A 16,692-nucleotide genomic window follows, 5' to 3' on the forward strand; every position below is an offset into this window, starting at 1 on the left:
GCCCCTGAGCGCCCTCCAGTGTCGGCTCCAGCCCCTGAGCACCGCTCAGTGCCGGTCCCAGTCCGGCTCCTTGCCCTGCCGGCACCACCCAGACGTCTTTCCCTGCCGGCCCCAGCCCGGCTCCTCGCCCTGCCGGCACCACCCAGACGTCTTTCCCTGCCGGCACCACCCAGACGTCTAATCCTGCCGGCCCCAGCCCGGCTCCTTGCCCTGCCGGCACCTACCAGACGTTTAGCCCTGCCGGCCACAGCCCGGCTCCTTGCCCTGCCGGCACCTACCAGACGTTTAGCCCTGCCGGCCCCAGCCCGGCTCCTTGCCCTGCCGGCCCCAGCCCGGCTCCTTGCCCTGCCGGCACCACCCAGACGTCTTTCCCTGCCGGCACCACCCAGACGTCTAGCCCTGCCGGCCCCAGCCCGGCTCCTTTCCCTGCCGGCACCTACCAGACATTTAGCCCTGCCGGCCCCAGCCCTGCTTTTTGCCCTGCCGGCCCCAACCAGACGTCTTGCCCTGCTGGCCCCAGCCCGGCTCCTTGCCCTGCCGGCACCACCCAGACGTCTAGCCCTGCCGGCCCCAGCCCAGCTCCTTTCCCTGCCGGCACCTACCAGACGTCTAGCCCTGCCGGTCCCAGCCCGGCTCCTTGCCCTGCCGGCCCCCCACAGACCTCTGGTCTTGTTTCCCCTCATAAACACTCCCTGGGTCGTCCCTCCTGCCCCTCCCTGGTGTTCCTTTCCTCCACCCTGGACGGACCCTCCGGCTCCACCCTGGTTCCCTGCTAGGGCTCTCGACCCGCTGGACCCACCCTGGACAGTTCCTCCGGTCCCACCCTGGACTGATCCTCCCTTGTCTTGCCCTCCCATCCCTCCCTTGTTTGTCGTGTTGGGTCTGACTTGGCTCCCCTCCCTCCCCCCCTTTATGTCTTGCCTGTTCACCTCCCTGTCTTGTGTTTGTTGATGTTGCCTGTTTTGTTGTCTTGTGGTGTTTCTTGTCTGTCTTGTACCTTGTTGGATGTTCCCTTTAGGGACGCCAGGTGGCGTCCCTTTTGGGGGGGGGGTAGTGTCAGGGTTCTGCCACTCTGATCTTGTAAATTCTTGTTTTGGTGGCAGATCTTTGACACTACTCATGTCTGGTCCTGTTTCTGTCTCTGTGTGCGCGCGCCGTCGTGGGTGTACGCAGAGTGTGCGCGCTCCTGCTTGACGTGGCCGCGTGCGCGCTCTGCGTCCCTCAGACGCGTGCGCTCTTGTACTCGTGTTTGTGTTTTCGTCTGTCAGCAGCATGGTGTTTCATTCCCAGCGTCTCAGTCTTGTTGGTTTCGGTTTTGGTCGGCGCTGGGATGAAGCATGCATGCTGCATATGTGAGCGCATGGTGAGTTTTCATTCATCGTGTGCTCGTGTCTTGCGTCTCTTGTCAAAGCACGTGGCTCGGTGTTTACATTGTGGTCACGTGCTTTTGTCGTGTGCTTCAGTGTTGTGTTTGTTGTCATGAACATGCGGTTAATGAGTTCTCTCATTGGCTGCATGTTCTTGTTGTGTTATGTGAGCGCATGGCTTGTATTGTCTCTCTGTGTCATGCGCTCTCCCGTCTATTGTCTTGTCCCACCCTCCTTGTTAACCCATTATTAGTTAATTGTGTTCACCTGTTTGTGTGTTAATCTTCTATAGTTTATATACCCCTCACTTTTGCTGTCCTGTGTCAGTTCGTCATCACATGTCGTTGTATGAAGTCTTGTCCTGTTGTTTTTCCAGTCATCATCCTTGTCAGCCTGCCCAGTCCTGTTTGTATGTATTTGTTTTGTTAAAGTTTTCCCCCTCGGGGTAGTTTATTTTGCATTTTATTTTATTTTTATTATTTAATAAATTCCCATTTATTCTGCACTTGAGTCCTCGCTCCTTTTTCCCCATTTCCCATCACCAACCCTGACAAAGATAGCCTGCTGAACTCCACATAAATAAGCTACAGACATTGTACAAAAGAAAAGAAAATCAAAAACAAAAGTGTATGTTTAGTAATGGATTCTATTATATGAGTTTATTGTTTAGGTATTATTTAAAATTGTATTATTATATAAGATTAAAACAAAAAATATTGTTAAAAGTGCTATACAAATAAACTTGAATTGAACATATGCCAAAAATGCCATCAAATTAGCACCATTGGTTCACATATTTATTTTAAATATTTGTTTATTAACATATTTGTTAACATTAACACATTTTCATACTCGGCACATCCAAGAATAAATTTACTGAAGTGAAAAACCTACTACACTGGATCTATTGCAATACAAGTTACTTAGTTAATCATTCGTAATCTATCAAATTTGGTAGCTAATTTTAATTGAAGCAAAAGGAGCAAAATAATGACATAAATATGCTTTATATAATTACCCGAGGAAACGAAAATGAAACAAAATAAAACAGGCATTTACTTAAAAACACGCCAATCACCTTTATAATACATTCAGTGGAAGTTAAAATTCTGCGTAGTTCATTATTAAATGATCTGTAGTTGTTCTGAGCACCGCGAGAGGCAGTTCGCCAGAATCACTAGAGGGGCGCTGTGGCGCTGTCCATGTCCGACTGGTCCGCGCTGACGACCTGACAGCCTTCACCAAACAATTAAGAGATATTTCTGCTAGTTTCGGCTCAAGAAATATCCTTTAATTGTAAGGTGAAGGTTATCATTCTTCATCCTGCATGGAGAAAAATGTAAAAAAAAAAAAGTATGTCGGTAAATTTCTGCAAGAAACATGATTTGAGTCCCATGGACGTGTTTTTCTTTGAGGAAAAAATAATTTGTTCCAGCATGAGCTGATGCCAGACTAGAGTCGAACAACTCACCTTGTGTGTAAAACATTTTATTGTTAAAATGCATATTCGCCATAGTATTTGACGTTAGCCAGTTCATTCACTATTCACTGTCAGTCTCAATCACCCACTTGTTTTCCTTCGTTCCGTGGTTCCTACAGACTCCGCTTCTTTTCTTTTATCAGGGTGCTACCGGGGAAAATATCCACCGGTAAATGGCTGTCTTTTTTCTTTTCACTCCCACTTCTGCAGTCGCTGTCGGCGCGCCGAACTTCTGTGGAGAATTTGAACCGTCCGCACCGGCAACTTTTGCTTCCCTCCAGCAGCCCTGAGTTCAGATAGGCGACAGAGTGAAGGTTTGTGTTTCTCTGTAGGAAAAGAATAGTTTAGGCTAGCAATAAGTCTTTGAGGAAATGTCCCTTCCTGGTGCTCAGCTGAACTTCACAGGTATAGGGCTGCGCTAGACCGCCCGTCGCCACTCCGCTGCGGCGACTCTCTCCGGCGCGCGCGGATTTCATTTCTCCTTGGTTTTTACCGTACCCGTTCCGATCTTTCGATTCTTCGGTCACGTGGTGCAGCGAAACGCAAAAGACTGCGAGCATTGAGATGGCGAGAGAGTGAGGGAGAGAGAGAGGGGGGGTCTCTCAGAGCTGCAGTTAGCAGTATCCAAACCACACTGAGAGCTGGAGCGCGCGGACTCGTTGCTTTGCCTCTGACCGTGGTACCCCCGTCGTTTCCCTTGCTCTCCTACCCCTCCTTTTCTGCTTTCCTTCCCCTGAGAGCTTCTCTTTTTTTCCCCGCGAATATCCTTTCTCACTTTCAATTTTAATAGATCTTGGAGAAAGATAGAAGTGACGCATCCTTGATCTCCACAGTCGCTCGCGCGCACGCTCCTTTTCTTTCTGGAAGTGGATTTTTGAAGCGACGCGGACGCGTGGATGATACACCGGGGCGAGAACTGGAGATGGAGTTGCTCGTGATCAGCCTCTCCTTATGGATCCTGCAGTGCCGCTCAGCTCGCGCGGACTCCATTATTCACATCGGTAAGCACGGACTCGGACAGACGCGCTGAATCACGGAAGCGCATTGTGTTTTAAACTCGCAAGCGTGTTTGACTTGATAGAAGGCGTTTTGGCTTACTTGAGCTGTTTGCCTTTTGATAAATGCCATAAACTTACCGGCAAACAGGTCCACAAAGTGCTTTTTAGGTGATGGCGAACGCTTTGGCTTCACGAATGCTTTTAGATAGACGTATAATCAAATCGAGACGTTTATTGTCGGTCTGTTTCAGGGTTAACTCCGGTCCACCCCTCCCCAGCCTTAAGCCTGAACTTTCTGTTGAACGTGACGGAAATTTTAATTCTGTTCAATGAGGTACTGAGCGCGCGACAAGTCTCTTCTCGTCCACGCTCGCTGTTCTTAACTCAACTTCAACTTGTTCTTGTGTTTTCTTAGTGTAAATGATATAAGCCTCCTCTCTGACGCTTGTTTTGTCGCATAAATCGTTTGTATTCGCCAGTTTGACAGGGTTTTGTCAGTATGCTGCATTCCGTAGTCTCCGGTAACTTACGCTGGGAACTGAATTGGATAACTGGCAGACCTGAATGGGTAATACTGTCTTAAAACATCCCTTAATGCGATACTTAAAGCAATGTGCTTATATTACGTTAAATGACAGGCCATTGTCATATTTTTGTGATCAGCCATAACCCTTCATGAATCCGGCGTCTCTGGAGCTCCTGTGTTGGTAGGGAGCCTCTCTTTTGTATGCAGTGGACGTTCTCCATCATCCGGTGCGCTTGACTGTTCTCCTCAGCACCAAGATCACTCAAATTGGATTTGAGGGCTGGGTTTTTAAGAAGGACGATTTAAGCCCCAAACGTTGAAGCATACACAATTTCAAAAGATAAACGTTCACTTCTAACGAAATTAACCTTTACCGAATGCAGTTATTTCATGCTGTAACCTCTTGTTAATTGCCTGATAGTGTTCGCTTAGAATTCTTCTCAGGTTTTTATTGCTACACATTTTATGTTTTGGTCTGAGTGATTTTATTACCTTTGTTCTTTTTATATCACATCTGACTTCTAAGTGGTTTTAGGTGATAATTTTAGTTGTGTATTCACTGTATAGGCAAATGCGGGATTCATATGTCCCAGTTTAAAGGAAGCCTTTTATTTTAATTGTTCATTCTTAAAATTATGATGAAATTAAATTCCTTTATTCATAATTGAAAAAAAATATACAAATATATTCACTATGTAACATAACGTAAGTATATATGAAACATAAGGGAAGTATTACAGTATATAATTTTTAACCTCGATTACCTCACGACTCATTTAATCAAACTAATTTTTGATTAGTATCCAGTTATTCATGTAAGTACTCATGCATTATGCATTGTCCCACATTATCCCAGTATTGTTCCATTAAATTCATCAGTCTGGGGTATATTATATGGCCATTCAGGCTTCTGAATTTTCTGAGAATGTGAAGGACACAGGAAACTCTGATCAAAACAGCTCAGCTTTGCCATAGATGCACATTGTGTATAAATGCTTTGTACATTTTATTTAAGCTTGACTTTAAAAAGCTTTCTCCTTTCCATAACCTTAAACATCCTCAGCTGTCTTTGACCCGCATGTGTTGGCAAAGTGATTAATACAAGCATACTTTTGTTGCCTCAGTGCACGGCATGAAGCCTCAGTGGCTGTTTGTTGATGGCTAACCGTGCATGTAAATAAATAAAGCCCTATTTGCTTCTCCTACACCTTTGGCACTTCAAGCTGGCTGCTCTGTGCATTTTATCACTGTCGCCTTGATCTCAATATGTCATATCATCGGTGGGTCACTGTTTATAGTCCTGCACAAATCAGCCTTATTGATTGTGTCCAGACACATTCTGATTTAATACTAAGCTGTATTTCCTCGTGTCAAGGGCTTGTTAGCGAAACAGCACTTTATGGGTTACTCAGTAATTTGAAGTCAACGCTTAAATCGGTCTATGCAATATTATGTCAAGGATTCATCTGTAAACAACAAAATAATAAATTGCTATGTTTAGAACAATGGGCAGCACGGTGGCCCAGTGGTTAGCACTGTCCCCTCGCCTCACAGCAAGAAGGTCGCTGGTTCAAATCCCAGCTGGGTCAGTTGGCATTTCTGTGTGAAGTTTGCATGTTCTCCCTGTGTTCGAGTGGGTTTCCTCCGAGTGCTTCGGTTTCCCCCACAGCTAAGACATGAGTTGTAGGTGAATTGAATTAACTAAATTGGACGTAGTGTATGAGTGTGTGCATATGAGAGTGTATGAGTGTTTCCCAGAACTGGGTTGCAGCTGGAAGGGCATCCGCTGTGTAAAATATATTTTGGATAAGTTGGTGGTTCATTCCGCTATGGTGTCCCCTGATGAATAAAGGGAGTAAGGAAAGGAAAATGAATGGATGAATAAATGAATGAATGAATAAATGTTTAGAACATGACCCTCTGGAACAGGGTTGGTGTAGTCAACTAAACTTAAACCATAATTCAGTGCCAATGGCGTAGTTGTTAATGCGTCAACACATGCCACTCTGGTGTTCACAGTGACACAAGTTCAATTCCTGCCTTGAGGGTCCTATGCCGATCCTTCCCCTCTCTCTGCTCCCCATGCTTTCCTTTCTATACTCTCTACAGTCCTATCGATAAAATGTGAAAACCAGAAAAAACAACAACAACAACAACAACAACAACAACAAAAAACTTAAAGCATAAAACTAAAATCAGATTTGTTGAAATAGGCATTTTAGGGCATATAGAGTTCAGTAATTAGTGACCCACTGGTTTCTGAATTCCACATAGGCTTTTGTGTAAAGTGCAGCCAACTTTTTACTTGCTCAGGAGTAAAATTAACTTGTAAATACCTTTGCTGGGATACAATTAACAAACATCAAGGCACCATGCGTGTTTCCTCACAACAACAAATGAAGCACACAACAAAAATGACAGCGTTGTTGAAAGAATCTGGTCATAGTGCTATGGATGTTGGCATAAGCCCTGCAGTTTACCAACATCATGTTGATAGAGTACGAAATGACACTGTTGTGATTTTAAAGTTTGATTATAAGTTGTATTTTATATTATAGGCTTTATAGATTTGGCAAAGTAGATTTGTTGTTTAATTTAATCAGTTTTCTTTGAATTTTATTTTAGTTATTTTTGTATTTTAGTTATTGTAAAACTGTCGCCTCGCAGCAAGAAGGTTGCTGGTTTGAGTCTCAGCTGGGCATTTCTGTGTGGAGTTTGCATGCTCTCCCCGTGTTGGCGTGGGTTTCCTCCGGGTGCTTCAGCTTCGCCTACAGTCCAAAGACATGCTCTATAGGTGAATTGGGTTTGCTAAATTGGCCATTGTGTATGTGTGAATGAGACTGTATGGATGTTTCCCAGTGATGGGTTGCAGCTGGAAGGGCATCCGCTGCTTAAAACATGCTGGATAAGTTGGTAGTTCATTCTGCTGTGGCCACTCAAGATTATTGAAGGGACTAAGGCAAAAAAAAAAAAAAAAAAATTATGAATAAATGAATGAATGAATGTTTTAAAATGGCACAAATGGAGAAGTTCCTGCACATGCACTGTCAGACATACACACTCAAATTAAAGCTATGTAGACAGATTTTATAAAGCTAATAGAAATTACAAAATCACACAAACAAATGACTAACACTTCATTCATTATTTCTTTTTGCTTTGGCTTAGTCTCTTTTTCAGGAGTCATTACAGCGGAATGAACCGCCAACTATTTTGGCATATGATTTACGCAGCAGATGCCCTTCTAGCCGCAACCAAGTACTGTCTGGGAAAGACCCATAGACACTCATTCACACACTCATACACTACGCCCAATTTAGTTTACTCAATCACCAATAGCGCATGTTAACTGTGGGGGAAATCGAGCACCCGGAAGAAACCCACGCCAACAGCAAAGATGCGAACTCCACACAGAAATGCCAACTGGCCCAAAAGGGACTCGAATTAGAGACTTTCTTGTTTGAGGCAACAGTGCTAACCACTGAACCACCGTGCAACCAGACTAATACTTCAACTAAAATAAAATAAAAACCTTATTATATGTAAAAAAGAAGCAATAATCAATCAATAAATCATTAATAAAAACAGCAGCAATACTTGATAATACTACAATTATACAGTTCCGGACATTGAATCGTAACACTGAATGATGTTCTCTCATTTAATTGACCATTGACCATGGCAACAGAACTCTTTCTTTTCATATCAAAGCAACTTTAAAAGCCTTTTGCCATTCAAAACATTTGTAATGCAAATGAGTGGAATTAGTATTATTATTTGCAATATTGCATCAGTGGTTGTCTTGCTGTTAGACTGATTATTTTCATTTGTAGAAGCTTTAAGCTAATCTACCAGCAGGATGCTAAAACAACTTTCTTAAATCAATACTTCATAGAGAGTTATTTATTTTGTAATAGCCATGCATTAGGGGCATTTTACCATTATCATTTGTCCATTCCATTCATCAGTCTGGGATATTTTGAATGCTCTGTCCACTTCCCAAATTTTACGACTTTTCAAGGAGACAGAGAACTCTAACAACAGCTCAAATTTGCCACGGATGCAGCTCGTCACGTATAAGATCCCCTTGACATAAAAGATCATCCCCTAGGCTTACAACCCACTGTGTTTCTACAGGCTGTGAAACGCCCTTGACAAATTAGGGATGCGTATAGAATATTTACTGCAATTCCAGCATGTGCGCTCTCCATGGTGCTGAAATGCTGTTGGCTATTGACAGGTGAAGAAGTTGAAGTTAAGTTAAATTTTATCTGCTGGTAAATATGTTATGCCTAGGTAATTAGAAAAGTAATCCAACTTTTTCCTGTGGCTCATGATGCTTTAGCAGTAACTTCCTTTAAACTTAAATCTGGGAAGTTTTTTAAAGAATTGGGTGCAATGAGGAGTCATTATTTTGCTCATTCTAAAACAAGCCTGATGTCATGAGAAAACGCAACTGTTTTGTGTTTTGTCACATTAGTGGATATTTTGTATGAATTCAAGTTCAGTCATATAGAAATGTAGAATTTTAAAAAGGAGGCGTGGCCAGTGGTGGAAAGAGTACTGTAAAATCATACTCAAGCAGAAGTACCGTGACTTAACCAAAAATGTAGTGCATGTAGATAAAACGTATCTGTTGTAAATATTACACAAAGTATGAGTAAAAAGTAACCTTTTTAAAAGTACTCAAAAGTAGTGAGTATTATGCTATAAAAGATTGATGCGTTTACATATGATGTGTGCAGAGATGTGTAAACATAACATTCTGTAGTGCATTTAGTTCTAATTTATGGCCATTTGGCAATTTTAGTGATCATAAACATCCTTAATCTTCTCATCAGTGACATACAGTCTAAACCAGGGGTGTCCAAACTCGGTCCTGGAAGGCTGGTGTTCTGGAGAGTTTAGCTCCAACCCTAATCAATCACACCTGAACCAGATAATCAAGCTCTTACTAGATATACTAGAAACTTCCTGGCAGGTTTGTTGAAGCAAGTTGGAGCTAAACTCTCTAGAATACTGGCTCTCCAGGACCAAGTTTGGACACCCCTGGTCTAAACAGTCTCTGGGTCATTGTATGTAAAGATTTTGAACATCTTCTTAAACACTATTAATGCATCAAGTTTGGAGTCAACTTGTCAACAATGGTTCGACAGCTGGACCACGCTTCACTTTGCCTCCTTAACCAATTACCTACTCCCTAAAACTAATTTAAAGCAGACGAGCCCTCTAGCACTGTTCTTCTCATTCTCATGAAACCACCCTTTCTCGCTTTATTTCCTTGCTTCCCATTAACAATCCTCATAACCCTTCCCCTTATAAGCTTCCTAGGTTGAATCAAAGAGTCCAATCACTCTAGCAAAATATTACAGAGACCCCCACTCTGAGTTTCCCCAATCATTCTACCTACCTGTTCACTGTTTATCCTCTTACTTCCATTCTTCTTCATCCCACTGTTCCCTCACCATCCGTTTTTATTCTTACAATAAAGTCTAGCTCAAAGTGTGTGGGGGTCCATGCTGGTGAAGCTGCATTTATAAAGCACCCATGTCCTCAGGTAGTCGAGTATAATGCCATTTAAATTCTATGTGTTATTTGATTGAATTGCTGGAATCGCAGGTCTGATTTTTCTACTCAGCCAATCCCCATAGATGAGAATAAATAAAGTAGTGACTGCAGGTTTAAAGAAAGAGTGGAGTAAAAGTACAGATTCTGCACTAAAAGTGTACTCAAGTGAAGTAAAAGCACACGTTTTTAAAGTTACTTAGCAAATTACAATTCCCGAAAAAACACTTCTCAATTACTGTAATTTGAGTTTTTGTAATATAGTTTTTGTAAAGTAATTTGTAATTACTTTACACCACTGGGCATGACACCCAACTGTCATTGGGGGATATGTTATTCATACAAAAATTTATGAATGATATTGTACTAATTCATACAAATTAGCCATTAAATCAAAAAGTTATGAATTGCAGTGAGGTAGCATTGACTAAAACATATGAGCAAATTGCTTTTTTAGTAGACCAGAAATAACTTCAAAAACTAATAAAAAAACAATATTAAAAATAACTTGGAGCAACGAAACATAGTGAACTCTGTACACATATATACTTGTGATTTCTCTAAATATTTGTTGCACAACTTTATTATTCAAAATTATTTGTCTCAGTTATTTTGAAAGAAAATTCCAGAAACTAAAAGGTCAACCCAAATTTTGAAACAGTAGTCACTAGGGCTGTGCGATTAATCGAAATGGAATCACAACTGGGATTTGAAATGTTGTGATAAGGTAATCGCAAGAGGCTTTGATATGAAATATGTATTATCTATTTTCCTCCACCCAGAGCAAATGCGTGACTGCCATCTGTGTTAACTGTGTGCCTTACTAGCCAATTGAGTGAGCACGCTTTCATTCTGCCCAATCAAAATTGCGCACCCAAACTATGCGGAACACCCACAATAAATAATAATAATAAAAAAACATACAAACAGAAAAGCGTGGACAAGTGGCATCTGCCACTTCAGAAGCATTAATATACGAATTCATATCAAAGAAAAACAGCACGTCAGTAATATGTAAATATCTTGGTTTCAAAATCAGACACCAAACAAAAACAGATCATTTGTAAGAGCTGTTGCAGAATTGTTGCCACAGCACAAAGAAATACAACAACCAGCACCTAAGAAAAGCACCACAGGGGGCTGAAAAGTCAACTAAAAGTTATGACAATGACACTCAATCTAGTAGCACGCAACAGCAAACTACAATCTCAGAGTTGTTTGCGGCTATTACATTATATGAAAAATATCACAAAGGCACCAAGAGATAACTTACACCATAACTTTTACCACCTGTGCCTTTTAATGCAGTGACTAAAAAGGGATTTAAAAACTTCATCCAAATGCTGGATAGGGGATACACACTTCTGCCGAACACAAATTTTTGCCATTTTACAGTGCCACTTTTTTTAATAAGCTATACTATCTCTCTATTTTGAGTTGAACTTGTTTACAGAAAGGTCAGTTAATTTTATTTGTGTTTATTGTTTGCTCTATAGAAACATTAGTGTTTAATTTTTAAATATTTAAAAACAAATCTGAATAACTGTTGGAGTTAATATCTTTTTTTAAAATAACACTGCGTTTTAGCAGTAAGAAGATTATTGAGCTAAAGTTTGACTACAAAATTAAATCGCAAAATAAATTGAAATCGCAATATCTGTTAAAAAAATCACAATTAAATATTTTCCCTAAATCGCACAGCTCTAGTAGTCACATGCAGCAAAAGTTGAATAATATATATATTTTTTTTGACACATGGTATGAATTTCCATCCTTTTCATTTTTTCGTCATTTAATAATAAGGTTTGGAAGAATTGCTTTCATTCGAAATGATATTTTAATGACGCATGCTCTCTTTCATCTAACAGGAGCTATATTCGAGCAGAACGCCATACGGGACGATGAGGTTTTTCAGCTCGCCATTTCAGACCTGAGTCTGAACGACGACATCCTCCAGAGCGAGAGGATTACCCATTCTATCAAGCTCATCGAGCCCAACAACCCCTTCCAGGCGGTACAGGAAGGTGAGTGAGTGACTGAGATCTCTCAGCAATCGATTAACCACGCTGTCCTTCTTTATCTTTCTCTCCAATCCGTTTGCTTGAGATGTTTCCCAATACCGTCAGCCCTTCTCATGAGGCTTTGACATCAACAAACACTGTAGATATAGCTGCAGGTTTGGAGTTTCCATTCCTGTGGAAAATATCGCCAGGGCTTTATAGTGGTGATTTCTCTGCTCTGAGTCTTTAGTTCTTTTAGAATCTTTTTCCTTGCCTTTCAATCAAAATGGAGGCGAAAACAGGCACCTCTTGGAATGGGAATCCAGTGGAGGAAAACTTGTGTGGGAATGTGCTGAGGACATATGTGCTAACATGCTGAGGGTGTTTGTGTCACACTGGCAAGCTGGATCAGCAGACATTGATGTATGAATGGAGCAGAACTTGATTTATGTTATCAAGCGTGAAGGCCAGCTGTCATCATCTGTCCGGCTCAGACATTTTCATTCAGTTCCTCGTTCAAGCAATTCTCGGTTTGATCGCTGCTACCGGAGATGCATTTTATAAACAGTTATTATCGTGACTAACTTCTGTCATTCACTCATACATAGGAATAATGGGACTGCACAAAAGCTGCCACTTTTCAAGCGGTTTGTACCTGTAAGGTTCCATATTGGTATCTTAAAGGTGCATATTAGTAGCTAAAGTGTTTATCTTAGGGCCAACATGTACAGACGTGTCGCTTTTGAAAAGCTGACAGCTTTTGTACCTTTATTTTTGAAAAGTAATAGTCTAGTGGCTGGCTTCATGAAAATAAATTCAAAACATATAGTTTTGTAGCTCTGGTGGAGGTTCCGGAATAATTGCGGATGGCCGAATTGCTCAAATCATTCGTGGACATTGAGTTATAATAATAATAATAATGATAATAATAATAATACCTCTATATGTTGCAACATGTTTAGCAGAATTCAGCACTTGGCATAATGTGTTTTTAATGGACCATTAATTTTATGATGTGTGTGCGTGTGTGTTTGTACACAGCCACAGTATGCTGTAAAAAATGCTGGCTTCCACATAATTCATTCATATTGTCCCAACAACTTAAATGTTTTTACAAATTTAAGTGGATCGAACATGAAATAATTAATTTGCCCTTTCAAAAAATTATTTATTTCAACTTTCGAGTTGAGTTATTTCAACTCGTTTTAAATAAGTTGTTAGAACAAGCACTAAAAGTCATAATCAGGGCTGGACATTAACTTTTTTGATCAGCAGCCACTTTGGCTAGTAGTTTTCCAACATTACTTGCCACTTGCCGTTTTCACTAGCTACAATATTGTTGTTGGGAATTTATATTTTAAATGCATAAATTTGACTTTGGTATGCTAAAATTATTTGATTAAGATTTTGTGTTTTGCCCACATACCTACTCATTCATTACACTTTTTTTGTGTGTTGTGTATGAGCTTGCAAAATGTCCATGAACAAATGAGTTGTGCTTTTACAATGTTTTGCATGACTTTTCAGGGCTCAACATTAAGGATTTATCTATTTTTTCTCAGGCCACTCCAAAAAATAAATAAACAAATATCTAATTATCTAATTAAATATCTTATTACTAAAAAAATCAAGCTAAATATAGCTGTGTACAAGCACCGATTATAATCAAAACCTTTCTTAAAAAATGCATAAAAAATCCTGTCTAAAAATGTGCTGAAAATAATCACTTTTTCTAACTTAAACCAAATATCTAAAAATTCTTATGTAAAGACATTGTTTTGTTTTATTGTCAGAAGAAATAAGTCAAAATTAGGAGTTTTACCTTTAAACAGGCAAAATTATCTGCTAGTGACGTAAGTGTAATTATCTGGCTTTCGCTTTGAAATATTTTGGACTAGAAACAAGACAACAATTCTAAGGAAATATTTTTTTTTTTCATAAATCATATACATTCCGCATAAACACACTAATTTAATACAATTCTGTTCAACTTTAATTCAGACCCAGCATTCCATATTTTTGGGATATGACTATATGGATGCTCACCTTACGATATCGATGCTAAAACGATATATTGTGCTCTAATAGTATATAGAGTTATGCTGTAGTGGGTAATATTTAAAAACAGCCTAATAGATGTGAATAAATAAGATTTAATAATTAAGAAACTTACAGTTTTCTCAATAAAGAGTTAAGTAACTTGGTTTTGTAAAGAAAATAACATTCAGGAATTCAAGTTATCTCGTTATTTACTACCCTTTAACTGCTTGAATGGTTGACTATATTTTGACTGTTTTAAGTAATGACGGTTAAAGTCATTTAAAGTTTGCTGGTGCAGTAGGTAGGGCTGTCGCCCCACAGCAAGAAGGTCACTGGTTTGAGCCTCGGCTGGGCCAGTTGGTATTTCTGTGTGAAGTTTGCATGATCTGACAACGCAGTGGCGCAGTAGGTAGTTCTGTCGCCTTACAGCAAGAAGGTCGCTGGTTCGAGCCTCCGCTGTGTCAGTTGGCGTTTCTGTGTGGAGTTTGCATGTTCTCCCTGTGTTTGCGTGGGTTTCCTCCGGGTGCTCTGGTTTCCCCCACAGTTTAAAGACATGCGGGGGAATTGGATAGGCTAAATTGTCCGTAGTGTATGAGTGTCAAAGAGTGTATATGGATGTTTCCCAGAGATGGGTTGTGGCTGGAAGGGCAGCAGCTGCGTAAAAATGTGTTGGATAAGTTGGTGGTTCATTCCGTTGTGGTGACCCCGGATTAATAAAAGGACTAAGCCGAAAGAAAATGAATGAATGAATTTTTTAAATAATGATTTACACTCAGCATTCTTGGTTTAAAAAAAGATCAAACAAACGTAATCCTGTTGCACTATTACACTTTATTGTAAAAAAACAACTACAAGAAAACATGTTAAATGAGAATCTGAAATATTTTATGGCATACTACAAAATATAAAGATGATTTAGTGTTCACACATTTTTGATTTTGATTTAATTTTAAATTAATTTGTTGTTATACTTTATATTTTCAGATTTTTCATTGTATATGTATTGATTTCGGTACTTTTACCATAAACCGCCACATCAACCATTTGGTAGAGGTTGATATTTTAGAAATTATGGCATGGGCTAAAATAAAAATGCATTGTGTGTTAACTAGCGACATTAGGGGTTAAGAAAAGCAATCTAAACTTAGTTTTCTTGGTGGGGCATTTAATGGGTTAAGGACATTGCTCTTTTAGTATAATTAAGCAGCTATTGTAGTTTTTATTAATTTATTTGAGCTTTTTAGCTATTTGTTCAGATATTTTAGTAAATATTTAATAATTTATGTTTTTATTCAATTTGTTTACATAATTTTGTTCGATTTGTTAGGTTATATCAATAGAGTTTTTAAAGCTTTAATGTAAACAACGGTAAATGTTTCCTTTACTAGGTCAAATTTAATAAAATTATATTAAGTATATTAAGAAAACACACGTTTAATTTTTTAATTTTTTTTTTTGAGAATGTAAAATATATTTAAGTGGCAAAACTTTTTAAACAGTGTGTTTGGGTGAATCTGGCCCCACGGTATTTAGAGCTGACAGTGAGAATGATTGCGCATCCTGAGGACACTGAGTATTGCACTTCTCTCAGGTTTCCAGGGGCTCTGAGATCGATTAGCCTCCCTGGTTTTGAGTGACAGTCGAGTGGTGATGACCTTTCACTTTGCTCTTTAGCTCGCATTCACCCTACTGAGAAGAAACTCTCACCTGTCAAATATACACACGCGCACACACACATACACACAAACAACCACTTAATCTCCTCTATCAGCAACACACATACACTTTTGGCATGACATAGTCCCAGCCTTTTACCTACCAGTCAATAAAATGATTTAAGATCCTGTCCGTGGAGAGATGACACGCAGTGTGAGTCTGTGGCTCAGGTGAGAGTGTGTAATGTGAGGACCCAGCTGTGTGTTTATCTCACCTGCATGGTCTAATTACTCATTACAGCTGTGCGACTGCATCACACACACACACACACACACACATACAGACAGCCAGTCAGTGTGTGGGTTTTATTTTCCTTTATCGGTTTACTTGAATATTGAGAGTAGAATATTTGTTTTGGTACTTTTAACCCACCTACTGCCAGTTTAGCTAATTATATTTCAGCACCACAGGTTACCTTGGTGGAGAACTGCATATTTTATTCAGAAAGGCTCTCAAAGCATGCGCCCGTGACCGAAATGCAACCTCCGGTGGATAGCAGCAGACTCCGAAATGAGACGCAGGTTCCAAGTTCCACATAAGGTTATTAATTAGCAAATAATATAAATTTTACGAACGTAAAAATTAGGTGAGTTACATTGTAACCACGTGTCCTAACTAGGGTTGGATTAATGTAGATGTGCAGATGCAGCATCATCTGATGATGCAGATGTTGAATCTATTGTCCAGATTCAACATCTGGAATACACTTGGCAAATTATTCATTAACAAAACTAAAGAGCATCAGACTTGGTACTGTACCTCTTTTTGTAACTTAAACAATCCTTTCAAACATTGCTCAATTGACTGTGTACTAAAGTCAATGATAATGTGAGAGAGAATCCTCTGTTACTGCATGACAAAGAACCAGTTTTTCTTTTTTATAAAAAGACAATAATGCAAGATAGCAGATTCCCAGCTGATATTCAAGAGACCCATGTATCCTTGTTGTATCCTACTCTGCTTTTTTGGGGGGAAAAGTGCTGAAATGGAGAAATCACCT

At 39.9% G+C, this 16,692-nt stretch overlaps 1 protein-coding gene across 20 annotated transcripts in view; it reads left to right on the top strand.

The window, feature by feature from the left end:
- The window catches only part of grid1a (glutamate receptor, ionotropic, delta 1a), a 492,444-nt gene that overhangs the window by 74,870 nt on the left and 400,882 nt on the right, over positions 1–16,692 (top strand). For 17 of the 20 annotated variants that reach the window (XM_073928587.1, XM_073928578.1, XM_073928576.1 and 14 more), the window contains one exon: positions 11,805–11,960. Coding sequence is in view for 3 of the 20 variants with exons in the window: in XM_009293104.5 (XP_009291379.2) it covers positions 3,770–3,848; positions 11,805–11,960 (235 nt within the window). In the remaining 17 variants the exon portion in view is untranslated. Of the gene's footprint in view, positions 1–3,473; positions 3,849–11,804; positions 11,961–16,692 lie in introns of those variants that run through there. The other 3 variants (XM_009293104.5, XM_021467422.3, XM_001333551.9) reach the window with 1 other exon arrangement.

This window comes from Danio rerio, chromosome 17, assembly GCF_049306965.1.
Source record: "Danio rerio strain Tuebingen ecotype United States chromosome 17, GRCz12tu, whole genome shotgun sequence".
In the NCBI taxonomy this organism is placed as follows: Eukaryota; Metazoa; Chordata; class Actinopteri; order Cypriniformes; family Danionidae; genus Danio; species Danio rerio.